The sequence below is a fragment of the Sus scrofa genome, chromosome 14 (genome assembly GCF_054392235.1).
Source record: "Sus scrofa isolate SSC_HxYL_T2T_F1_AM1 chromosome 14, Sscrofa_HxYL_maternal_Yorkshire_Landrace_v2.0, whole genome shotgun sequence".
In the NCBI taxonomy this organism is placed as follows: domain Eukaryota; kingdom Metazoa; phylum Chordata; class Mammalia; order Artiodactyla; family Suidae; genus Sus; species Sus scrofa.
Genome location: NC_139396.1, coordinates 71,160,941 through 71,186,459, shown reverse-complemented (window position 1 = coordinate 71,186,459; position 25,519 = coordinate 71,160,941). Strand labels below are relative to the sequence as shown.

Here is a 25,519-nt window from a genome sequence, read left to right as displayed (position 1 = left end):
CCAGTGTGAGAAGCCTTGAGAATAAAGGCCTGCAGAGGCCTAGGGTGCAAGGGGGTCCTGGGCAGGGCAGTGGTGGGCGCCCATGACTATGATCTGGTGCCTGGGGCCAGTTGGGGCCTGTAGACTGAGCCAGGGGGTGTCCACTGTCTCCCAGGGAACAGAAAGCCAAGAGGAACAGCCAGTGGGTGCCCACCCTGCCCAACAGCTCCCACCACCTGGATGCCGTGCCCTGCTCCACGACCATCAACAGGAACCGCATGGGCCGGGACAAGAAGAGGACATTCCCACTCTGGTGAGTGTTCCTCCACCTCTGGCCGCCGCTGCTGTTCTCTTCCGCATTTGGCCTTGTGTCCCCAAAATGCCGTGCTGCTCCCCCAGAAGCCAGCTCCCTCAGCCTCCAGCACGGCTGGGCCCCATGTGGCCCAGCCTGGCTCGACCTCACCCCCAGCTCCTCGGGCAGTGTTTCTGGGCCCAGTCCCCGGACTTTTCCTCTGCCAGGTTCAAATGCTGTCCATGTGACTCACTGTGTGAGCTGCCTGTGGCTCCTGGCACAAAATGCCACAAACTGGTGGCTTAAAACAACACAAGTCTGGGAGCTTCCTGGTGGTCTAGTGGTTAGGACTCGGCACTTTCATTGCTATGGCCTGGATTCAGTCCTTGGTCTAGGAACTGAGATCCCACATCAAGCTGCTGCACACTGGGCCAAAAACAAACAAGCAAACCAACAGTACCCCCCTCCCAAAAAACCCCTAAGTTTATTCTCAGGGTTTTGGATCCCAGGACCTTCACTTGGCCCTTCTCCCTCTGGGAGCTGGTCTAACTTCTGGCAGGCACTTTCCTTGTTCTGGTGGCTGCCTCACTCCAGTCTCTTCAGTGGCCACATAGTCATGTGGCCTTCCCCCCCTCCCCCCTGCCGTGTGTGTGTGTGTGTGTGTGTGTGTGTCTCTGAGAGAGATTTCCCCGTTTATTGTAAGAACACTTGTGATGTAATTTAGGGCCCCTTTGGATAATCTTCTCTCAAGATTCTTAATCACTAATGTAAGCCCCGCCCTTTTATTTGCTCTACAAGGAAACAATCAGGTTCTAAGACTTAGGACCTAGATGTCTTCAGGAGGCCTTTTTGCAAGCTCCCATCCCCTGAGCTCTCCCCTAACCGGCCCTGGGCACCCCCACATGCACCGCCTGCATCCCGGGACACGGCAGTCCCACCCTCGCTGTCCTCGGGCCCAAACCCTGCAACCCTTCCTCCTTCTCACACCACAGAGCCAGTCTCAGTAGATTCTGCATGCCCAGCCTTCTGAGTATCCAGAATCTGACCATCCCTGGCCAGCTCCCCATCAGCCAGGGTGGGTCCTCCAGATGCCCATCACACTGATGTCAGCAGGCCAGAGTCCAGGTGGTGGCCGCCCCTCTCTGGCCCCATCTTCTGCCACCCACTGCCTTCCCCGCCTCAGGCCTTCTCAGCGCTCCAAGGCCACCCCGGAGCTCCTGCCTTTGTGGTTGCCTCGCTTCTTGCCAGCACCTGCAGGCTCACCCCTACCTCCCTTCTCCTTCCCACCTTCCTCCCTCCCACCTTTTCCTTCCTTCCCATCTGTGTTTGAATGTCTTCTCCGAGTGCCCTCCCATTAGAATGGCCACTCTGGAGTTCCTGTCGTGACTCAGCAGTAATAAACCCGATGAGTATCCATGAGGACGTGGGTTTTAACCTTGGCCTCTCTCAGTGGGTTAAGGATCCGGTGTTGCCGTGAGCTGTGGTGTAGGTCGCAGATGTGACTCAGATCTGGCATTGCTGTGGCTGTGGTGTAGGCTGGCAGTACTGCTCCAATTAGACCCTTAGCCTGGGAACTACCATATGCCATTAATGCCGCCCTAAAAAGACCAAAAAAAAAAAAAAAAAAAAAGTCCTTTCTGCCCCTTCCCCTGACCATGTCTCCCAAGGCCATTGTGTCTGGCATGGGGGTGTTTCCCCTTATCTTGTTTATTTGTTCATACCCATGTCTGGAACCTTCTGTCTTCCGAATATGCCCTTGGGTGCATCCCCCGCCTGGCTCTTCCCTCCTGTCTCCATGTGTGAGCAGGCAACCGCCTGGCTCACAGTCTCCTGAGCTCCCTTGGGATGGAAGCAGAAGGCTTGGACCCCTGCCGCTTCCCAGTACCCCTGTACCACTCCCCTGCCTGGTCTGCATCCTCCATGGCTGCTCTGGCTACTCCCTCAGCTCTCCCGCCCCTTGGCCTTTGTTCAGGTGCTTCCTTCTCTGGAAACATGTTTCTTTTCCCACAGCTTTCTGGGGAAGTCCTGCCTGCCTTGGTACTTAAATCTCCCTTCTTGTGGAGAGTGTCCACATCTTTTGTCCCAGTGCCCAAGTCAGAGCTCTGCCCCTGTGGCCCCAGGACCCCTGCTGGCCCCATCTCTGCTGATAGTGGACAAGTCCCTTTAAGAAGCAGGCTTTCCCCCCTGGTCAGGGTGCGGGACCCCAGCCACCCTGGCTGAGCATGCTGTTGCCTCCCTTTCTAGCTTTGACGACCATGACCCAGCTGTGATCCATGAGAATGCATCCCAGCCCGAGGTGCTGGTCCCCATCCGGCTGGACATGGAGATCGACGGGCAGAAGCTACGGGATGCCTTCACTTGGAACATGAATGGTACGTGGTGGCCAACACGGCCATTTTGCTCACAGTCCCTTTCCCACCTGCCACCCATCAAGGGGACCCTGGACTCTGAACACAGCATTCAAAGCATCATGGTGTAGTTCCCGTCGTTGCTCAGCGAAAACAAATCTGATTATCATCCATGAGGATGTAGGTTCGATCCCTGCCCTTGCTCAGTGGGTCAAGGATCCAGCATTTCTGTGAGCTATGGTGTAAGTTGCAGACACGGCTCTGGATCTTGTGTTGCTGTGGCCATAGCAGAGGCTGGCAGCTATAGCTCTGATTTGACCCCTAGCCTGGAGGTTGAACCTCCATATGCCATGGGTGTGGCCCTTAAAAAACAACAACAGCAACAAAAAAATCCAAAAAAAACCCCAGCATCATGGCATGGATTTGGAAGGTGTGGACTCTGGGTTCAAATCCTGCTTCTGCCATGGTTTCCTATGGGCGGGGCACGTGACCTTGGGTCCTTCCTCCCCCAGTGAGCATGGGGGAGCCTGGCATGCAGGCTACCAGTGCACAGAGTGTGACGAGGGTCTTGATGCCCCTCAAATGGGTTCAGCCGGCCGGCTCCCCACATGTCCTCCCTTCTTTCATAGCACTTTGTGTGCATGCCACAGCCTCTGTCACTTCCTTGGTCAGTAGGGCTACTCTCTCCCCGCCCCAGTTCCCTTTCTCGTCCTTTGAGTCCTGGTCAGATGCCCACTCTCCTGACTTCTCATGTCCAGGCTCTGCAGATGTAGAAAGGAAAGCCGAGATCAGACACCCACCCAGGCATTTAGAGTCCTTGATGCTTCTGGGATGGGGGGGGGTTACACATGGGTTTATTCTTTTCTGCTTTTCTTTTCTTGAATTTCACAGACTTTTATAACAAAGATATTATTTATATTCAAACAAAAACATAGTGAATATAATTTTTAAATGAATAAAAGTGTAGAATCATGAGAAACTCACCAGTGTTATCTAATGTACTAATTTAAGTTTCAAATAACCTACTGGTGGGCATGAGCACCCTCACGCAGAGGGCTTAGCAGTGTACAGGGCACTGGTGGGGCAGCCTGAATGAACCACTGTGTCGTCCTCTTCAGTCTGAGCCTCACCTGTAGAAGGTGTCTCTCAGTGATGAGCTCTCTGAGAAGGACCTGAGAGGGAGCTGATTGGGGTGCCTGTGGAATGTGGCAACATCTTCAGGGGGTTGGCATCTTTGGAAAGGATGAGCTGCCTGGTGAGGAAATGTGCCCACAAAGACACCATCTTTGCACCCGGGCAGTGAGGGGCCCCCACAGCAGGCCTGTGAACTGCCCCGAGGAAAAAAATACAGAGTTGCTCCTGCTCCAGGCCAGGGTCCATGAGGCCCTGAGGGTCTGTACCCCAGGGCGTGGCTATAGGGAGCAGTTTGTAAAGATTTGTATCCATCATGCTCACTTGGGAGGCCTAAAAAATCGCAAATGACAGATTCAAGAAGCTGAGTAAACCGCAACCAGATAAACCCAAAGAAATCCATCCAAAACACATCATAATTCAAGTTCTAAAATCTATGCACAAAATTTTAGGAGTTCCCTGGTGGCTCAGCAGGGTAAGGCTCCAGTGTTGTCACTGCTGTGGCTCAGGTTCCATCCCTGGCCCAGGAACTTCCATATGCCATAGGCAAGGTCAAATAATAATAACCATGATGAGAAATATTTTTTAAAAGTGTCTGTGTGTATGACTGAGTCACTTTGCTCTACAGCAGAGAATGGTACAACATTGTAAATTGACTATACTTTAATAAAGACATTTTTAAAATTACGATTATAATAAAGTAAAAAATAAACACAGGGCCTTGAGAGCAGCCAGTGAAAAAAGACACCTTATCCACAAGGAAAGACGTAGAACAACAGCAGACTGCTCATCACGACCACTGAAGCACTAAAAGTAAATAACTGCCAATCCAGATCCTATACCCCATCAAAGTATTTCAGGGATGAACTTAGATGAAGGAAAACTATCACCTGCGGACCTAACCTAAAAGAATGGCTGAAAGAAGGGAAATAGTAGAAGGAGAAACTTTGGAACTTCAGGAAGGAAGAAGCAAAAATAGGGGTAAATGCAATAGACTTCCTTCTTTTGAGTTTTCTAAATTATGTTTGACAGTTGAAGCAAATATAATAGCACTATTTATTTATTTATTTAGTCTTTTTGCTATTTCTTGGGCCGCTCCCGCGGCATATGGAGGTTCCCAGGCTAGGGGTTGAATCGGAGCTGTAGCCACCGGCCTACGCCAGAGCCACAGCAACGCAGGATCCGAGCCTCGTCTGCAACCTACACCACAGCTCACGGCAATGCCAGATCGTTAACCCACTGAGCAAGGGCAGGGACTGAACCCGAAACCTCATGGTTCCTAGTCGGATTCGTTAACCACTGCGCCACGACGGGAACTCCTTTTTTTTTTTTTTTGGATAGCACTGTTTAATATGGTTTTAAGTGTATGTAGAGGAAACATTTAAGACAATTGTGTTCCAAAGGGGGAGGGTGAAGGGACATCATGAGAAGTTAAGATTTCAGTCCCTCACTTGAGTTGGTAAAATGAAGAAACCAGTAGACTAGTAAGGTATGTGTATATGTATATAATATAGAGGATCACTTAAAGATGCCAAACAAAGAGATACACTCAGAGAGAGTAGTTCCTGCTGTGACTCAGCAGATTAAGAACCCTACGTAGTGTCTGTGAGGATGTGGGTTCGATCCCTTGCCTTGCTCAGTGGGTTAAGGATCTGGCATTGCTGCACGCTACAGCGTAGGTCACAGATGTGGCTTGGATCTAGTGTTGCTGTGGCTGTGGCGTAGGCCCCAGGTGCACTTCCAATTCAACCCCTAGCCCAGTAACTTCCATATGCAGCAAGTGCAGCTGTAAAAAGGATTAAAAAAAGAGAAAAAAAAAAGGAGATAACACTCAGAAATACTGTAGATGAAGTGGAACCCTAAAAAATATTCAAGTAACTCACAGGAAGGCAAGAAAAAAAACAGAAATCAAAAATAAAATGGCCTACCTAGGCCCTGTTGTGTCAATAATTGTAAGTTCAAAAACAGAGGTTGGGGGCGTTCCTGTTGTGGCGCAAGGGAAACGAATCCGACTAGGAACCATGAGGTTGCAGGTCCGATCCCTGGCCTAGCTCAGTGGATTAAGGATCCGGCGTTGCCATGAGCTGTGGTGTAAGTTGCATATGCGGCTTGGATCTGGCATTGCTGTGACTCTGGGCATAGGCCAGCAGCAACAGCTCCGATTAGACCCCTAGCCTGGGAACTCCATATGCCTCAGGTGCAGCCCTGAAAGGACAAAAGACAAAAAAAAAAAAAAAAAAATTTAAACAACCCCCCCCCCAGAGATTGGGGAGTTTCCATTTTGGTACAGCGGAAACGAATCTGATTAGCACCCATGAGGATGTAGGTTCGATATCTGGCCTCACTCAGTGGGTCAGGGATCCAGCGTTGCTGTGAGCTATGGTGTAGGTCACAGATGTGGCTCAAATTCTGCATTGCTATGGCCGTGGTGTAGGCCGGCAGCTGCAGCTCCGATTCAGCCCCTTCTGTGGAAACTTCCATGTGCCACAGGTGTGGCCCTAAAAAGCAAAAACAAAAACAAAACCCAAAAACAAAAGACAAAAAAACAGATTGGTAGAGCAATACACACACAAACACACACACATTTTGGCCATGCCTGTAGTATGCTGAAGTTCCTGGGCCAGGGATGGGACCTGAGCCATAGCAGTTGTAATACCAAATCCTTAACCCCTAGGTCACCAGGGAACTCTGCTAGAAAGAGTATTTTCAGTTGCCCTAGAAATGGCAAAAAGACCAAAAAAAAAAAAAAAAAAGTTAGTAAAAAATATGTTATGTAAACATTAATCAACGAGAAGCAGGAGTTTGCAGTACTAGCAGATAAAGCACACTAAAGAGCCAAGAAAATTACCAGTGTTAGAAACATTAAATAATGATGAAAAGGTCAGTCCTCCAAGAAGACATAGAAGTCCTAAATGCATATACATTAAACAACAGAACCAGAAAATACGTGAAGCAAAACACTGATAGAACTTGAAATGAGAAACTGACAAATCTACAGTTATACTGGAAACTTCAACATCTCTTAACAAGCTGTAGAACAGCTGGATAGCAAGATGAACCAATTCTTTGCAAAACATAAGCTACAACAAACTCACCTAATATCAGATAGTTTTAATTTCTCTGTAACTTTTTTTTTTTTTTTTGCCTTACCTGTGGCATGTGAAAATTTCCAGGCCAGGGATTGAACCCATGCCACAGCTGTATTCAGAGCCAGAGCAGTGGCAATGCTTAACCTGCTGAGCCATCAGGAAACTCTTCTCTGTAACTATAAAGGAATCATAATTTAAAAACTTCCCAGAAAAGAAATCTCCAGGCCCAGATGGTTTCTTTGGAGAATTATATCAAACATTTAAAGAAAGATTAGCACCAATTTTATACATTCTCTTCCAGAAAATAGAAGAGTGAACACCTCCCAATTCATTTTATAAAGCTAGTTAGATCAGCATTGCCACGAGCTGTGGTGTAAGTCACAGACACGGCTCAGATCCCGCATTGCTGTGGTTGTGACGTAGCCTGGCAGCTACAGCTCCAATTAGACCCCTAGCCTGGGAACTCCATATGCCCCAGGTGCAGCCCTAAAAGGACAAAAGGCAAAATAAATAACAAGTAGACTACAGACCAATATCCCTAATAACTATAGATGTGTATGTTCTTAACAAAATATTAGCAAACAGAATTTAGCAACATTAAAGAATTACAGGGGAGTTCCCATTGTGGTGCAGTGGAAATGAATCTGACTAGTATCCATGAGGATATGGGTTTGATCCCTGGCCTCACTCAAGGAGGATCCAGCATTGCTGTGAGCTGTGGTATAGATGGCAGACACAGCTCGGATCCTGCATTACTGTGGTTGTGGTGTAGACCGGCAGCCATAGCTCCTTTTCACCCCCTAGCCTAGGAACTTCCATATGCTGCAGGTGTGGCCCTAAAAAGCAAAAAAAAAAAAAAAAAGAATTGCACACCATGGCCCAAGAGGGGTTTATTCCAGGGATGCAAGGCTTGTTCAGTATTTGAAAATCAGTGTGATCCATCACATTAACAGACTAAAGAAAAATCACACAATCATATCAATTCATGCAGAAAAAGCATTTAACAAAATTCATCACTCTTTTTTTCTTTTTTTTTTACTTTAGAATTTCCTTTATGGTGGTGATTTCCAGAATTGTTATTGTTATTTTCTGTTTTTAACAGCAGAATTAAAAAAAAAAAAAGATAAAATTATACCCAAGTCCTAATATATACAAAGGATAAAAGGAGAACTGAATTAACTGAATCATCACCCATTCTTTTTTTTTTTTTTTTGTCTTTTTGCCATTTCTTGGGCTGCTCCCACAGCATATGGAGGTTCCCAGGCTAGGGGTCCAATTGGAGCTGTAGCTGCTGGCCTACGCTAGAGCCACAGCAACGCAGGATCCAAGCCACATCTGCAACCTACACCACAGCTCATGGCAATGCCAGATCCTTAACCCACTGAGCAAGGCCAGGGATTGAACCCACAACCTCACAGTTCCTAGTCAGATTTGTTAACCACTGAGCCACAACGGGAACTCCAATCACTCATTCCTGATAAAAACTCAGACTATTGGGAATAGAGGGAAATTTCTTCAACTTGATAAAGAGCATATACACAAAATCCTTTATCTAATAGCCTATTTAGTGATAGAAGGCTGAACTCTTTCTTGCTGAGATCAGGACAAGGCAAGGATGTCTCCTGTCACCATGGTTATTCAACATAGTAATGGGGGAGTTCCCTGGTAGCCTAATAATTAAGAACTTGGGGGAGTTCCCATGGTGGCTCAGTGGTTAATGAATCTGACTAGGAACCATGAGGTTGTGGATTTGATCCCTGGCCTTGCTCAGTGGGTTAAGGATCCGGCGTTGCCATGAGCCGTGGTGTAGGTCACAGACGCGGCTTGGATCCCACATTGCTATGGCTCCGATTCGACCCCTAGCCTGGGAACCTCCATATGCTGTGGGAGCGGCTCAAGAAATGGCAAAAAGACAAAAAAAAAAAAAAAAAAAAAAAAAAGAACTTGGAGTTGTCAGGGCTGTGGCTTGGGTTTGATCCTTGGTCCAGGAACTTCCGCATGCCGTGGGCACAGCAAAAAGCAAAATAAAAAACAAAACAGAACATAATGCTGGAGGTACTAGCCAGTGTAATAAGGTAAGAAAATGATATTAGAGACATGAATCAGAAAGGAAGAAATAGGAAGTTCCCATTGTGGTTCAGTGGGTTACTAACCTGACTAGTATCTTTGAGGATGTGGGTTAAGGATCCGGTGTTGCCATGAGCTGTGAGGTTTCCATGAGCAATGGTGTAAGTCCCAGATGTGGCTCTGATCTGCATTGCTGTGGCTGTGGTGTAGGCCAGCTCCGATTTTTTTTTTTTTTTTTTTTTTTTTGGTCTCTTTAGGGCCGTACCTGCAGCATGTGAAGTTCCCAGGATAGGGGTGGAACTGGAACTATAGCCGCTGGCCTACACCACAGCCACAGCAACACCACATCCAAGCCGCGTCTGCAACCCATACCACAGCTCACGGCAACACCAGATCCTTAATCCACTGAGGGAGGCCAGGGATCAAACCTGCATCCTCATGGTTACTAGTCAGATTTGTTTCCTCTGAGCCACGACGGGAACTCCTGCAGCTCCTATTTGACCCCTAGCCTGGGACCTTTCATATGTCCACATGGGGCCCTGAAGAGCAAAAAAAAAAAAGAAAGAACGAAAGAAAACTGTCCCTATTTGTAGATGGTATGATTGTGTACATAGAAAATCCCAAGAGGTGTTCCTTTCATGGCGCAGCAGAAATGAATCTGACTAGTATCCTTGAGGATGTGAGTTCTTTCCCCTGCCTTTCTCAGTGGGTCAGCATTCCAGCTGAGTGCTACAAGAAAACCTGCTAGAACTAATAAAGTCACAAGACACAAGATAAACATGCGAAAATAAATTGTATTTCTGTATACTATCAGTGAACACATGGACACTCAAATGTTCAGTGTAAAAGTACATTACAAGTACCAGTCACTCAATTAAAAACAAGGGAGGAGTTCCCTGATGGCTCAGCAGGCTAAGGGTCCAGTGTTGCCACTGCTATGACTTAAGTCACTGCTGTGGCATTGGCTCTCTGGCATGCCTCGGGTACAGTCAACCCCCCCTCCCCCCGCCCCGCAAAATAAAAAAGCAGAGGAATACCTGGTGTAAATCTTTTTTTTTTTTTTTCCTGGTGTAAATCTTACAAACATAGGATTTGTATGCCAAAAACCTCAAAGCACCAATGAAAGTTATTAAAAGATCTAAGTGAATGGACAGACAACCATGTTCATGGATTAAAAGATTGGTGTCAATTCTCCCTAAGTAGATAGCAAGTTTAATGCAGTTTCTGTGAAAATCCCAGCAAGACTTTTTGTAGATTTAGACAAAATTATTCTAAAATGCGTATGGAAAGGCAAAGGAATTAGGGTCACTAAAGCAATTTTGAAAGAGGAGAAAGTGGGAGAAATGAATCTTCCCAGTCTTCAGGTTTAGTGTGTGGCTACAGTTCTCAAGACAGCATATGAACTACAGCTGTCACAAACTAAGAAGTTACCTTTGAAGATGGCCTTGCACAAGACATTCTTGGGATGCTTGGCCTGAGCGCTCGCTCAGCTTCCTCCCGCATCTCCAAAATAAGTAATGCTTGCTGGCTGTATGCGTTATTGACGGGAGGCTGGCTGAACATTCAGGTCTGTCAAAACGGTGCCATTAGGTGGGCTGGTCTCTGGCTCTTCTGGTCTTTCGAGGAAACGGGTCATTTATCCAGCAGACCTGTTTTTTTTTTGTTTTGTTTTGTTTTTTAGGGCTGCACCTGCAGCATATGGAGTTCCCAGGCTAGGGGTCCAATCGGAACTGTAGCTGCCTTGCCACAGCCACAGCAACGCAGGATCTGAGCCTCATTGCCACCAACACCATAGCACATGATCAAGGCCAGGGATCAAATCTGCATCCTTATGGATACCAGTCACATATCCTCATGGATTCTGCTGAGCCACGACAGGAACTCCCAGACCTGGTTCTTGATGGAATCATGCTGTGAACTCTTGAGGGTACTCATTCTTGGCTTCTTGTCCTCTGTGGCTCATCCCTGTGTGGCATGTGGTCCTCGAGGTTTGAGGCTGTGAGAAGAGGCTAGGTGGGGCGAGAACACTTGACCACACAGGACCTTGCTGAGGTCTGGCCAATTGTAAGCCATCCCCGTGAAGCTTGCCCTTGGTGCAGTTACATTCTCAGGAGCTGTACACATCTCCTTGCTGTCACCTGGTTGAGTGCATGAGCTGCCCACAGAGTCAGAAACTGCCCGAAGATCTGTAAAAATCCACAGGCAGCCTGACATTATCTCTGAGAGATTTCTCTACTGGGGAGGAAATGGTGAGTGGACACACACCTACTTGTGCATGGGATGCTGGCCTCACAGTGGCTTTTTCAGAAGGAACCTGTGTTAGCTCAGGCTGCTATGACAAAGTACCAGAGGCTGGGGGTATAACACCAGGTTTGATTTCCCCTGGGTTCTGGAGGCTGGAAGTCTGAGATCAAGGTGTTGGTAGCGTTGGTTTCCTCTGAGGCTATCTTCTCCCTGTGGACCTTCCTGGTTGCCTGAGTCAGAAGAGGGAGGACATGGTATTTCAGCTCTGAAGTGCCCTTGTGTACCCTCTCCCCAGACATCTCACTGGTAGAACTAATGGAGCTGTGTGGTCTTAAGCCTGGGAGCAAGGGGGGCCTGGTATGGGGGAGCGCTTAGGGTCTTGACACCTCCCAGAGGTGTGTGTGGGGATGTGTGTGGAATGAGGGCCAGAGGGGGTGCTCGTCTCTTTCCTCCCCTTAACCTTTTCCTTCTCTTCATCCTCATCTTCATCCGGGAGGTTTGGCAGAGGAGGAAGGGGTAAGGGAGATCAGGGCCCAGAGCGATGAGATGAGGCCCTGCAATCCAATGGCAGTCCCTACCTCCTCATTGCAGAGAAGCTGATGACCCCTGAGATGTTTTCAGAAATTCTCTGTGATGACCTGGATTTGAACCCGCTGACATTTGTACCAGCCATCGCCTCTGCCATCAGACAGCAAATTGAGTCCTACCCCACAGACAGCATCCTGGAGGACCAGTCAGACCAGCGGGTCATTATCAAGGTAGGCAGCTTCCTGCCCTGCACTGGGGCTTCCTTATCCTGCAGAATGTGGGGCGGGACAAGTGCGGAGTTCATGAGGCATTGAAGGTACTTGGAGGCCTTGACAGAGCTTGTCTGGGGTCCACGCTGTGGGATGGGACTTCTGAAAAGCTGTCTTTCAGGCAACACTCTTATCCCGGGAAGGGCATGGGCTGACTTCTGAATAAGATATCACATTCAGGGGGTGCTGTGTGACATTGCCAGGCATGGTGCAGAGCCCAGTGGTACAAAGGAGATGAGGCTAGATGATAGGTAGAGCAGGGAAGCCCACAGTAGGATGAGTACCCTCTTCCTGTGGGCAGGCTGAGTCAGCACACTCCATACTGTCTCAGTAATCTGCTGCCATCCTGGGGGAAGATTCTGTATTACAGGTGAGGAGGTGGGCACCTAGAGAGGTCAGGCAGGTCACCTGTCCCAGCTTCTCCACTGAGAAGTCTTAGAGCTGGGATTTGGACCCAGGCCTGTCCTCGGCAGAGCCTGCTTGGTGTGAAGCATATATCTTTGTGGTTTTGATTTGCATTGCCCTGTTGATTAGTGACTTTGACTATCTTCTCATGTGCTAATCAGCCATTTGTTTATCTTCTGTCTGCTTAAGGTCCTTTGACCTTTTTGAATCAGGTGTGTTTTGTTTTACCACTTTCTTATATGTTCTAGATACCAGTCACTTATCAGATATGTGATTTGCAAATATTTTCTTGCATGCTGTGCTTGCCTTTTTATTGTGTTGATAGTGTCCTTTGATGCAGAGAAGTTTTCGATTTTGTTGAAGTCCAATTTGTCTATTTTCTCATTTATTGCCTCTGCCTTTGGTGTCATATCTGAGAATTTATTGCCAAATTAAATGTCATAAAGCTTTTCCTCTATGTTTTTTCCTAAGAGTTTTATAGTTTTAGCTCTTACATTTATATATTCTATACAGTTTGAGTTAATTTTGTGTATGCTATCAGGTAAGGGTCCAAATTCATTCTTTTGCATATATATATCTTGCTTATCCAAAACCATTTGTTGAAAACACTGTCTCTTCTCCTTTGAATAATCTTGGCACCTTTGTTGAAAATTGTTTGACCACATATTTGGGGGTTATTTCTGGGTTGTCTGTTCCATTGGTTTGTGTGTCTATTTTTATGTTAGTACCACAGTTTTGATTACTGCAGTTTATTTTAATTTTTTTGTCTTTTTTTTTTTTTTTTCCGGCCACACCTGCAACATATGGAAGTTCCCAAGCTAGGGGTCGAATCAGAGCTGTAGCCACTGGCCTGTGCCACAGCCACAGCAACGTAGGATCTGAGCCACTTCTGCGACCTACACCACAGCTCACAGCAGTGCCAGATCTTTAACCCACTGAGTGAGGCCAGAGATCAAACCCATGTCCTCATGGTTACTAATCAGGTTCTTTACCGCTGAGCCACAAGGGGATCTCCTGATTATTACAGTTTAGCAATAAGTTTTGAAATTAGGAAGTGTGAGTCTTCCAACTTTGTTCTTTTTTTCATCATTGTTTTGGCTGGACATCCTTTGTCATTAGATTCCATATGAATTATATCTTTAATGTCTTTCAGCGTGTTTTACAGTTTTCATTATACAAGTCTTTCATCTTGTTGGTTAAGTTAATTTCTTAGTATTTTATTCTTCTTGATGCTATTGTAATTGGAATTTTTTCTTAATTTCCTTTTCAGATTGTTTATTGTTAGTGCAGAGAAATGCAGCTGACTTTTGCGTGTTAACTTTGTATCCTCCTACTTTGCTGAGTTTGCTTATTAGTCCTAACAGTTTATTTAATAGCATCTTTAGGGTGTTTTGCATATAAGATCATAACATCTGAGAACAGAGGACTTCTTCCTTTCCAAGTAGATATCTTTTATTTCTTTTTCTTGCCTAATTGCTCTGGCTAGAAATTCCAATGCTGTGTTGAATAGAAGTGGCAAGAGTAGGTTTCCTTGGCTAGTTCCTGATCTTAAAAGTCCTTAGCCTTTCACCATTAAGTATGATATTTACTATGACTTTTTTCTTTTCTTTTTTGCTATGCGCTTTTTCATGTATTGACTTTATTATGTTGATATAGTCTCTATCTGTTCTTAGTTGGTGAGTACTTTTATCATGAAAGCATGTTGAATTTTGTCAAATACTTTTTTCTGCATCAGTTGAGATGATCATGTGATTTTTGTCTTTCATTCTGTTCATGTGGTATATTATTACACTGATCAGTTTTCTTATTGAGCCATCCTTGCATTGTCAGAATAAATCTCACTTTTTGTTTTTGCTTTTGTTTTCTTTTTAGGGCTGCATCTGCGGCATATGGAAGTTCCTGGGCTAGAGGTTGAATCAGAGCTGCAGCTGCTGGCCACAGCCACAGCCACAGTGACTTGGGATCCTTAACCCACTGAATGAGGCTAGGAATCAAACCTGCATTTTTATGGACACATTATATTGGGTTCTTAACCTACTGAGCCATGATGGGAACTCCTAAATCCCACTTTTTAGAATTTATTTATAACATTATTTCATTTATAATGTTACATAATTCTTCTATATGCTGTGGAATTCAGTTTTGCTGGTATTTTATTGAGGATTTTTTATATCAATGTTTATAGCAAATATTGGTCTGTATTTTTTCTTGTATTTTTGTCTGGCTTTGAAATCAAGGCAATGAATTACGAAGTGTTCCTTTCTGTTCAGTTTTTTGGAAGAATTTGATAAGGATTGGTGTTAGTTCTTCTTTAAATGTTTGGTAAAATTCACCAATAAAACCATTAGGTCCAGGGCTTTTCTGTGTGGGAAAGTTTTTAATTACTGATTCAGCTTCCTTGCTAGTTAATTTCTTTTAAGAGAAATACAAATTTATTTTAATTAACCCATTTCAGTTTCATGTTATGGTTAACTAGCAGAAAGAGGCAGTTTCTCAGAAGGGGGATGCACTGGGAGAGAAATGGGGGTGTGGGGTACAACCCTGGGACCATCTCCTGTGTTGCGTGTGCAGCCTGTGGCTTTCGGAGGATGGCCGTGACCTCACTCTCGGTTGCATCCTTGTCCTGTAGCCACAGTGGAGTCATGGCCTTATAGGCTTAGCTTTACCCAGCCACATGGTTCCACATAGCTGGACTCAGCCCCCAAGAGGATCCTCACGAATAACCAGCTGGCTTTCTTGACATTTTTCTCATCACTTCTTTGTTATCCTGATGGGACTTGTGGGCAGCCATACAGAAAGCTGTCAGGCAGTTGAAAATCCATCTGGGAACATCACCTGCTCCCCTGATCACAGGCTTTCTTGGTGACTGGACACTTGTCAGCCATGGGGTCCCTTCAGGCCCTTCAGCCCACCGATAATCCCACCCATGGGATGGTGGCAGCTGGTGGGCTGCTAGGAGACAATCCCCAGCTTGGGGGGCCTGCCTGGTGAGTGGCGTGAGGGCCTGCCAGCACTGAGGTGGGACATAGCTGGTAAGGCAGAAGCCTCGTGGGTCCTGTGACCCTATAGGAGAGGGAGCTGGCGGGCACACCCAGGGTTTCCAGGCTCCAGAGGAGTCAATGTGTCTGTGGTGGCAGAGGATGGACATCTTTGGAACCATGGCACCTGAGCAGTGTCACTTCTCAACAGAGCAGTGCCTTAGCTCACAGTGGCCACTTACAAATGCACGTGCCACGGTGGGACCAAGGCCCGGGCCTGGCTGCCCAGGGCACCTCAGGTCTTCCCTAGAGGGTGACTACAGGCCCTGAACCAGAGCCTCTCAGGACCACCCAGGAGGCTTGTGGGGTCCGCTCCATTTTACAGATGGAGAGCTGCAGCCAGAGGGACAAGGGCCAGCCTAGCCTGGCCCCTCCAGAATGACTGTCCTGCCTCCTCATGGCCCCCAGGGCAGGTGCAGTTCCGCCTGCTCTAACTCACATTCCTGGTTCTGGCCCCAGCTGAACATCCATGTGGGAAACATCTCGCTGGTGGACCAGTTCGAGTGGGACATGTCAGAGAAGGAGAACTCGCCAGAGAAGTTTGCACTGAAGCTGTGCTCTGAGCTGGGGCTGGGCGGGGAGTTCGTCACCACCATTGCATACAGCATTCGGGGACAGCTGAGCTGGCACCAGAAGACCTATGCCTTCAGGTAGGACCCCTGGCCACTCCCTTGTTCCCCTGCAAAACCTGTCCTGGGGACGAGCTTCTCCTGTATGAGGTGATGTCTTTCTGGAACCTCCAGGTGCATCTGGCCAAGGGCTCCTCCCATCCCCCGCTGGGGATCTCAGGAGACGGCGGCTTGCCCCTCTGCCCTCCGCCCCTGCTGCTGCCAGCAATTCCTCTGCTAGGGTCCTTGCCTCATGGGCTTGCACCCAGTCTCAAACATGGGCTACCCCACTTAGCCCTCCCCGGTCAGGGCATCCCCTGGCAGCCCCTTCCTGTTGACTGCCCATGCTCAGTGCCAGAGTAGGCAGTGAGCAGTCGCTGGCTACACGCATGGAAGAGGGAGTGGCCTTCAGGCCGCCCGAGATGGGGTGTGTGTGTGTGTGTGTGTCAGAGAGAGAGAAGTGTAAACAGAGCATCCGCCTCCTGTCCTGGGTGCTGGCGGGGTTGGGGGCTGGAGGTAGGAGCTCCTCGAAACACAGATGTGGCCCTCCTCCTCCCGGGGGTGGTGCTCGCCTGCCCTTTAGGACTTTGTCACGTGAGCTCCTTTTCCATGTGGGGATGGAGTGCTGGTGGGGGCGGCCCTGAGTATCAGTGCGTCAGAACAGGATGTTAGGATTTATTCTGCTCATTAAGGCGTCACCGTCCACATTTGGAGGTGGTTAGTTACTCAGGGCAGCCCCTTAGGTGGTGAAGGAGCCGGGACAAAGAACTTGCAGAGACATGACGGTAGCGGAGCGTGTGAGTCTGTTTGCGTCTCTGCTGGTCCTCCCCAAAATTCCTGGAGACAGCTTTCTCAGGGCTTCCTGTAACTGAGCAGGAGAGGAGTGACCAGACACCTGCAGGGCACGAGGCCCCGGGCAGCCCTGCTGAGGGCACATGTGTGACCTCCAGTAGCCCTGCAGATGGCCTCCCAACCCCCACTGCATTCTTCTGCTACACTACCCACACCCGGGAGCTCCCCAGGAGACCAGTGGTGGCCCCTCCCTGCTGGCCGGCCTCTGGCTAGGGAAGGAGAGGGGACAGTAGTGTCCCTTGGGAGGCCCCTAGCCTGGTCTTTGCTAGGCTCAGGCTTGGCTGCTGCTGAGTCATGTGACTCAAGACTTGAAACCCTGGGCCTCTGTCACCCCTGTTGGAAGCACCCTGGATTCTTGCAAGCCAATGCGGGCTGTCTCCTACAGACTGAGCCCAGCCCAGTGTCCACTGCACCAGTGGAGCAGGCCAGTCACAGGACATGTGAGCATGGGCACCAGCACAGAGAACAGGTAGCGGGCTGGGTGGGCCCGATGTGGGCAGAGGCAGGCAGTGCAGCTTTGGGTGAGTCTGGGGGTGGGACACGGGCTTGTGGCACGTGGGTTGGGGGCCCCAGGCTGCTAGAAGACAGAGCTGAACCAGAAGAACGTGTAGATTTCCTAGGGCCAGCGGAGTGGGGACAGACAGTGAGTGGTCAGGGGCAGGGCAGAGGGTATGAGGACGTTAGACGGTCACTGAGACCTGTGAGGAGGGTCACTTCTGGCAGAGTTGCTGGCACTTCCTCCGGTAGAGGAGGAATGAATGTGTAGCTACTGAAGGCCAGAGGGGGCCTGGGGAAGGGACATTAGGTGGTCAGGCTGGGAACCAGCCAGGGATAAGGCAGAGGGGCAGAGAACCTGGTAGCTGTGCCAGTGAGGGATGTGGCATTGTTGCTGTCACAGCCTCAGGCTTAAGAGGCACCAGGGTCCTTGTGAGATGGTTAACCAGGAGCCTCCAAAAGAGGTCACTCCTGGCCCAACCACAGGCTGGCTGGCTGGTTTTTGTATGCGCTTTATTGAAGCAGAATCCATCAACCCTTCAAATGACCCATCTAGAATGGGCGACTCTGGGGTTTTCTGGATGTTCACAGGGTTGTGCAGCCCTGGGCAACCTCCAGTCTGCTTCCTGTCAGTAGGTCTGCTTGCTCAGGACACTCAATATAAATAGAGTCATATAATGTATGATTTGGGGGCTGGCTTCTTAGCATAAATGTTTTCAAGGTTTGTCCATGTGGAGCCTGTATCAGAACTTCATTCCTTTTCATGGCTGAGTAATAGTCCATCATATAGTCAGGCCATGTTTTATTTACCTGGTTATCAGATGATGGGCACTTGGGTGGTTTCAACTTTTAGGCTGTAAATGATAGTGCTGCTGTGAACATTCATGCACAGGTTTTTGTTTGAACAGCTATTTTCAGTTCTCCTGGGCAGGTACCTAGGGGTGGAATTCCTGGGTCGTGTGGTCACGCTCTTTAGCATTTGGAGGAACTGCCCAACTGTTGTTCTCAAAGCAGCAGCACTGTTTTACATGCCCAGCCCCTGAGTGAGGGTTCCTGTTTCTCCACATCCTCGCTCACCTTTCTGACTTTTAGATCCTGGCCACCCTCGTGGGAGTGACATGGCGTGTCAGTGTGGTGTGGATCTGCATTTCCCTGACGGCTAATGATGTCGAGCATCTCATAATGGGCCGTTAACCATCTATGTATCTTCTTTGGAAAATAAGGCTATTCCAGTCCTTTGGTTTTTAGTTGGGCTCTAAGTTTGTTTATTATTGAGTTGTGGGAATTCATTATATATCCTCAATGCAAGTTCCATATCACATACTTGATTTGCAAATATCTTCTCCCATTTCATGGGTTGTTTATCACTTTCATGACTCTATCCTTTGAAGCACAAGTTTTTGGTTTTGATGATACTCAGTTTAATCATGTATTCTTCCATTGCTTGTGTTGCCTGGTCCAGGGTCTCACCCTAGCACCCTTTGCTGGAAAGACGGCCCTTCCCCCATTGAGTGGGCTTAGCTCCTTATCCAAAGTCAGTTTGCCATAAACAGGAGGGTGGTGTCGAGTCTTGTCACCTCCTAACTGGCCGCAGAGCTTGGGCAAGAGGCCCCTGCAGTCTCGTTCTCACCTATGAAGTAGGCACGGTGAACAGGCTCTTCAGCTGGTCCATCGCACCTCATGAGGTCATAAAAGTAAGATCACATTGAAGATGACCTCCCCGTTCTCTCCCAGCCACAGCCTCCCTGCTTGGACACCTTGGCTGGTAGGAATATCGGGGTCCCAGGTGCCTCGAGGCCCGGGGAGCAGAACCCCCTTGTAGGCTGGGCGGCTCTCTGCCCATGTGTCCCCCCATACCCATGGGGCCTGCTGGCTCAGGCCCGTCCTCTCATGCCTGGTCTGAACAGTTCTTACTTTAGAACAGACCCACTGGGGTGGAATACACTGGGGAAGTAAACACAGGGGCCTCCAGGCCCTTGTTTAAATTAAGAAGAAAACATATTTTGTTCCCCTCGGCGTGGCCTTGGCAACTTTCATGTCTGCTCTTCCTCGGAAGGCAGCTGGGAGCCCCGGAGGTGAGGAATGATGTTTGAGTCTGTGGCTGGGTGGTTTCTTGATCGCCAAACTGCTGCCTGGCTGGGGAACAGCTGTCAGGAGCTGCAGAGTAGGGCGGCCTGGCCCCTGGCCTCTGAGTTACAGCACAGGTTTGAGCCCTGGGCATTGTGGGCATGGACCCAACAGGCCACACTGTGGCAGCAAGAGGTGAGCCCTGCTCTGCGGGGGCAGGACAGCTCCGAGCTGTGTCCCAAGCACTCGAGGTCCCCAGGACCCCAGGCAGACTCTCCTCCAACCGTGGACACAGGAAGGCTGTGAGTGGGCCCCTGGCCCCAACATACACAGTGGGTATACATGGGATGTTTAGTAATCACAATCTTGTGAAATCCCTCACAGCAAGGACATCGTCCCCATTTTCCAGATGAGGTGTCAAAACCAAGGCCAAGGGCCATCATTCACTGCCCCCTCTCCCCCGCCACCGAGTTGACTCTGCAGGGCTCTGGGTGGGCCAACTCCTGATGGGCCTTCAAGGGGCCAAGCTACGGGGCACAGGCCAGGGTGGGAGAGGTCCAGGCTTGGGCAGCGCTGCAGGAGGGGGTGAGCCGGGGGGTTGGCTCTCTTGGCCCGTGATCTCTGGACCTCTTCACTTTTCACCACCCTGGGGTTCCGATCAGGGCGGCAGCTCAGCCAGGTGCCCTCCAGGCCTTTGTAGTGCCCCACCCCCAGCTAAATCCACTCACCAGAGGGTGTGCAGTGGCCTTTGGGTGGAGTCGGGGGACAGTTGCTAAGGGACCTAGGATGCAGTGGTCAGAGGTCATGGGTTTGGGCCCCTGTGAAGCAGGCTGAGGAGCTGGCCTCAGTGAGCAGCATCCAACCCCCCTGCAGACTCTGCTTTCCTCTTTCTCCTGGACACTGAGCGGGTAGGCCCCCCTCCTGCTCCCCACAGGTCCAGTGGTAATGGCTGGCCCTGCCACACTGTTCTGTGGACCCTGCCCTAGTCTTTGGCCTGGAGATACTATGGTGGCAGCAGAGTGCCTGCCGAGAGCCACTTCAAGGAGAAATCCACTGGGTGGTGGGCCAGCGGTATTGGTGCTGCGGAGGGAAGGGAAGGGCCAAGTGGCCCCAGTGGCTCTGCCCTGAGGTTCTGGTCCATGTGCTGGTGGGCGGGGGTGGATGGTGGTTTCTGGGGCCTCTCTGGCCGCTGCTCCATGATCTGCCTCCTTCCCACCTTCCACAGTGAGAACCCCCTGCCCACGGTGGAGATTGCCATCCGGAACACAGGCGATGCTGACCAGTGGTGCCCGCTGCTGGAGACCCTGACAGATGCCGAGATGGAAAAGAAGATCCGCGACCAGGACAGGAACACAAGGTGCCCCCCCAGCCCTCTTCCCAGGCAGCGCAGGACCATTGCCTTTCCTGAGACCTGGCAGGCCCCTGGGTGATGAGTCCCGATCTAGCCCTTCAGGGAATGAGTGAGCCCTCAGATGGGGCCTGACCTCATCCCAGACTGGGTTCCAGGACCCCTGGAGAGGTGGACAGGGCAGGGGGCAGCTTCAGGCCCCAAGCATCAGACAGGCCCAGGCAAGGGCAGGGGCTGGGCTCCCACCTGCCATGTCCTGTCTCCACCCCCCACCCCGGCTCCCCATGGGGTCGTGGGGACAGCATCTGCCCCAGGTCACTCTCTCTCCCCTCCGCAGGCGGATGAGGCGTCTGGCCAATACTGCTCCGGCCTGGTAACCACCCGGTGGTGCATGGCTCCCACGGAGCATGTGAAGATTGGACCGCCCACCTCTCCTGTCTTCTGGGAGGAGGGCATGAGGAGAGGCAGCCCGGCTGCCTGAGGAGCATGGGGTAGGGGCCTCTCAGTCGCCCCCCACCCACCCCCGGGTACACATTCCGTTTGCTGAGCCCCAGTCCCCGCTGCCCGTCTCTGGTCAGGAAGAGGCCTTGTTTTGGGTTGTGTTTTGTTTTTGTATAGGAACCCCAGGCAGGGCAAGCAACACTTTTTAAATAAAAGGCAACAAGTCCTGTTCTGTTTCATCAAAGTGGTGTAAAAATAAGAATGGGGCTGGGGTGAGCACAGAACAGGCTGGCGGGGACGCATGACCAAGCTGGTGGACAGGCCCTCACCATCCTCCACTTCATGTTCCTGCTCGGCACTCGCAAGGCCATGGCTCCATTCAGGCCCTGCAAGGCCCCCAGGTCAGAGCAGTTGTCAGGTCCCCTTGACCCCAGCGTCCCACCCACCCTACTTGGCAAGTCTGTGGCTGGGTGGTTTCTGGATTGCCAAACCGCTGCCTGGCTGGGGAGCAGCTGTCCCCAGGTGTGAGAAGATGGTGAAAGGCTCAGAGGGCAGGGCCACCAGCCTGCCAACCACGGCCCACCCCCACTATCGCCTGGGCCACCCCATCCCATACAGGCATTGAGGGCATGCTGCCAACCTGGTGCCTGGCTCCAGCAGGTGTGCTCTCACACCACACCTCCCAGCAGCACTCAAGTGACAGGCGGACTGGGGCCCGTCTCCACTCTGGCTGGCGTGTGGCCAGGCCAGCTGCACCCTCTCAGCCGGCTGTGAGAGGAGAGAAGAGCATCCCGCCTGGCTCTGCCACCTCTTCTGTAACAAGGAAAGATCTCCACTCTACGTGGGATATGTGGCACCTGTTGGCCTCCTCTCCGGGCCAGCTACTGCACAGTGAACTGGGAGTGGCTGCAGTCTGAAGACAGTGAGCTAGAGCCTGCTCCAGGCTGACATGCCTTCAGTTGCTGGTGGCGAGCAGGGCAGGGCCCATGGCACCCAGCGCTGGCCCATACCCCATGCTGGGCAGGGGTTCTGAGGACTCTTGGCTGTAGGATGTGGGGTGAGCTGGGCTTTGGCCTTCAGACTTGAGGGGTCTTGTGAGCACGTCCTAGCAGTCTGACCTCCAGCCACTTCCCTTCATCCATGGAACTTGCTGGACTCCCAGCAAGGGGATAGCTGGCTTCACTGGAAGGCTCTGAACAAAGAGGGAGATTCCAGGCCCAGCTAGCCTTGGAGACAAGAGGGTCCTGCCACTGAAGAGCTTGTCCATCAGGAGACAACCCAAGCCTCATAGCTGGTGGGATGGGAGGGACCCTGCCAGCCTCAACCCACTGGCCAGGCCGGCTGCCTGCCTGGCAGAGGCCCAGGAAGGGGCCTTTACCTGCCACCCCCCCCTGCCGCCTAGCCCACCTGTTGCTGTTCTGAAGGTTTTACTGCAAAGTTATGATTCAACTCCACAGCCATTACTTTTGTCATCTGTGAACATGACAACCTGTGACTGGAGCCCTTGTGCTGCTGCTGTGATCCAGGAATAAACCACCACACAGCTGGTCATCTGATACCCACTTTACAGAGAGAAAAGGGAAGCTCCTAGGGTCCTCCCCAGAGGTCTCTGCCTCAGCTGCTGGACTTGCTAAGGTGACACTTAAGGCTCTGGGTCACAGAAAGGGCCTGGCCCTCTTCCTCACCTTGCCCCATGGGTCCTTTAGCTGCTTAGCTGGAAACGGAGGCAAAGACCTGCTGTGGGTTGATAGTGAAGGACAGGAGGGGCCCAGGGTGACACCCTGAGGACCCCATGGGCAGCAGTCGCCACCACAGATGGCTTGGCACCAGTTAGGCAGCTCAGTCCTGGCCCTGCCACTGAGATTTGAGAGACCAAATCTCTGCTGGGCAACCCTGGGCAGGTTTTTGACCCTCTCTGGGCCTCCATCCTACCACTTGCACTTGGACCAGGCTTAGTGGCCCTGGTTGGAGGCCAGCAGCACCTGCCCAGCATTGAAAGAAGGGTGTGGGCAGCCGAGGAGAGCCACTGCTGTGGGTGAAGAGGCTGCAGATCTTTCTGTTTATTCGAGTGGCCCTGGCCCTGGGAGGGGTCATTGCTGCAAGGGTCCTGGCTGTTCCTCCGGGAGAGGCAGGTAATTGGGGTCCTCCTCTGGGGCATCCAGGAGCAGCTTCCTGTGGGGAAGGGCCCACATTGAGCTGCAGTCAGCAGCACCTGGGCTCTGAGCCGTAGGAGGGAAGCAGGAGGAGGGCTGTCACCCCAGCACTCACAGGAAGCTGGGGGTCAGCAGCAGCCTCTTGCCTCCAGGCTGGTTGGGGAAGACATCCTCCAGGAAGTAGTAGATGTGGCCCACGGCGATCCCTGTGGAAGGGCCACCAACTGCTGAGGCCACCCTCCACAGTCCAGAGCCTTGGAGGCCCAGAGCACCCATGCCCCATGTCCTGCCCAGACTGCTGGCCAGGGTGGGGCTTGGGGCAGGGGGTGCCTGAGAACATCGGAGGAAGGGAGCCACGAAGGAACCCCAGCCTACCCATCCCCACCCTGGTCAGAACCCACACCAGCCTCAGCAGGTCAGGCCTGAAGAAGTGAAACCCATTGGCTTGTTTGGGGGGCTGGAAGAACAGAGGAGCTCTGAAGACAGGAAGAGGGGGCGGGGGCAGATGAGAGGTCCAGTGCAGGTGCAGGGAAGGCTCTGGCCAAACAGACCCCCAGGTCCCAGAGAGCTCCCTTGGGAGGGTTGGATGGACAGCACTCACCCAGCAGGTCCACAAGGATCGAGTTGCCCAGCAGCAGTGAGAAGCCCATGAGCGCCCAGGGCAGGAATGGTGCCTGGAAGGTGAGGAGGCCAAAGAAGTTGACCCTCACCCGGGGGCTTCGACGGCTCCACACGTACACCAGCATGGCTGTGAGGGCCTGCCCCAGGAAGAAGAGGCTGCCCAGGAGCCCCAGCAGCTGGGCCAGAGTCAAGGCCTCATACCTTGCCCAGGACTTGCCTGACTTCCTAAACCCTGGGAAACTTCCCGCTGGCTTCCCTTCCCAATCTAAAGCCACGCTCTGGCCTCCAGGGGCCACCTCATCTGCCCTGCCTCAGCACCTCACCCCCACATCCCACTGCTGCCCACCCCTGCCCGAGTTCCTCCTGGCTACTAGCATTCACCTCTGGGCCACAGGCACCCCACGCTGTGATATTTCGTTTACACCCGCCTTGGCACCTGGAGCTGAACACACCATGCACGTTGAATACATGCTAAGCTAGAGGGAGCGACAGTCCTCCAGCCAGCACTCAAGCCAGGCCCCAGGGCCACAGAGACCAGGATCAGAGGTTCTAGGCACCCGGAAGGATACGATCATAAGAACGCCCCCGAAGAGAAACATGAAGACAAAGTCTGCTGTGCGGCCGCGGAAGGAGCCCTCCTCGAGCATTCGGCAGTAGCGGAACCTGCGGCGTCCGTATAGGAAGTGCCACCGGCTGGGTCTCAGTTTCCCGCTCCTGGGAAAGTCCCGCCGGGTGGACCCCCCCTCCCCACTCTCCGCCCCCTGCCCGATCCCGCGCGGTGCAGGATACACGAAGAGCATGTTGAAGAAGAAGCTGAATCCCAGGGGCCCGAAAAAGAGGAAGTTGGTGACGAGCCTCCAGACCTGTGGGGCGGCAGAGGGTCAGGCGCGGGGCGGGTGGGGCTGGAAGGGCAGGTGTAAGGGGGCGGGGCGGCTTAACCTGGAACTTCCGGAACACGAGGTGCGGGTTGAAGTAGAGCTGGAAGGGGCTGAGGAACTCCAGCTGCTGCGGAACCAAGGGCGCGTCAGGGTCTGCCCTGTGGGCGGGGGGCGGGTCCAACCGCAACCAAAGCCACCCCCAGGTGTAACCATGGCGACACCCCACTCGCAGGACCCACTCACCACCGCGGCCGTGGTGAGGACGCACGCCGTGGTGTAGGTCCGCGTCACCGCCGGCACCTGAAGGAATTCGGCCGCCAGTCCCTGCCACGCCATTGAACCTTCTCAGGCACGCGTGGCGGTACTGCTAGCAAGCTCTTTAACCCACCTCCAAGCCCCGCCTGCTAGTCTTTAGCCAATCCGCGTCGGCGGCACCGCGCTCCCGGGCTAGAGGGAGGGGTCCTGGGACAGGTAACTAATAGGAGGAGTAAACTGTATTCTGGGGGCGGGGCGGAGGGGGCGGGCGGGTGGGTCGAATCTCCGGACCAATAAGCAGGCCCCACGGTTGAGCACGTGGCGGTTGTTGTGGTGCCTCCCGCAGCGGAGCGGGAGAATGAGTGGCCAATGAGGAACTTGTCGCTTCGCGGCAAACTAAGGGAGGACCAA

At 51.5% G+C, this 25,519-nt stretch overlaps 2 protein-coding genes across 8 annotated transcripts in view; one reads left to right on the top strand and one right to left on the bottom strand.

Moving 5' to 3' along the window:
* The window catches only part of SMARCB1 (SWI/SNF related, matrix associated, actin dependent regulator of chromatin, subfamily b, member 1), a 31,041-nt gene extending 9,596 nt beyond the window's left edge, over positions 1-21,445 (top strand). For 2 of the 3 annotated variants that reach the window (XM_001929438.6, XM_001929437.5), the window contains exons 4-9: positions 155-292; positions 2,516-2,643; positions 11,742-11,908; positions 15,850-16,040; positions 20,638-20,769; positions 21,098-21,445. In XM_001929438.6, the coding sequence (XP_001929473.1) occupies positions 155-292; positions 2,516-2,643; positions 11,742-11,908; positions 15,850-16,040; positions 20,638-20,769; positions 21,098-21,137 (796 nt within the window). In that variant the 3' untranslated portion in view covers positions 21,138-21,445. Of the gene's footprint in view, positions 1-154; positions 293-2,515; positions 3,424-4,277; positions 4,463-11,741; positions 11,909-15,849; positions 16,041-20,637; positions 20,770-21,097 lie in introns of those variants that run through there. The other variant, XR_014826058.1, reaches the window with a different exon arrangement.
* On the bottom strand, positions 21,431-25,208 carry DERL3 (derlin 3). Of its 5 annotated transcripts, none has more exons than XR_014826059.1 (7): positions 25,097-25,208; positions 24,915-24,980; positions 24,765-24,838; positions 24,357-24,638; positions 23,956-24,028; positions 23,470-23,560; positions 21,431-23,373 (listed from the first exon to the last, which is right to left on the bottom strand). XR_014826059.1 is itself a non-coding variant. In XM_005670904.4 (7 exons), exons 1-7 carry the CDS (start codon positions 25,187-25,189, stop codon positions 23,292-23,294), a joined length of 696 nt encoding a protein of 231 aa, XP_005670961.1. In that variant the 5' UTR covers positions 25,190-25,208; the 3' UTR covers positions 21,431-23,291. The 5 variants fall into 5 exon arrangements, 4 of the variants coding, with proteins under 4 accessions (XP_005670961.1, XP_005670962.1, XP_084850111.1 ...); XM_005670904.4 differs by having other exon boundaries at positions 23,956-24,151; positions 24,545-24,638; XM_005670905.4 differs by having other exon boundaries at positions 23,956-24,151; positions 24,545-24,638; positions 24,915-24,977.
* Positions 25,209-25,519: the final 311 nt, after the last annotated feature.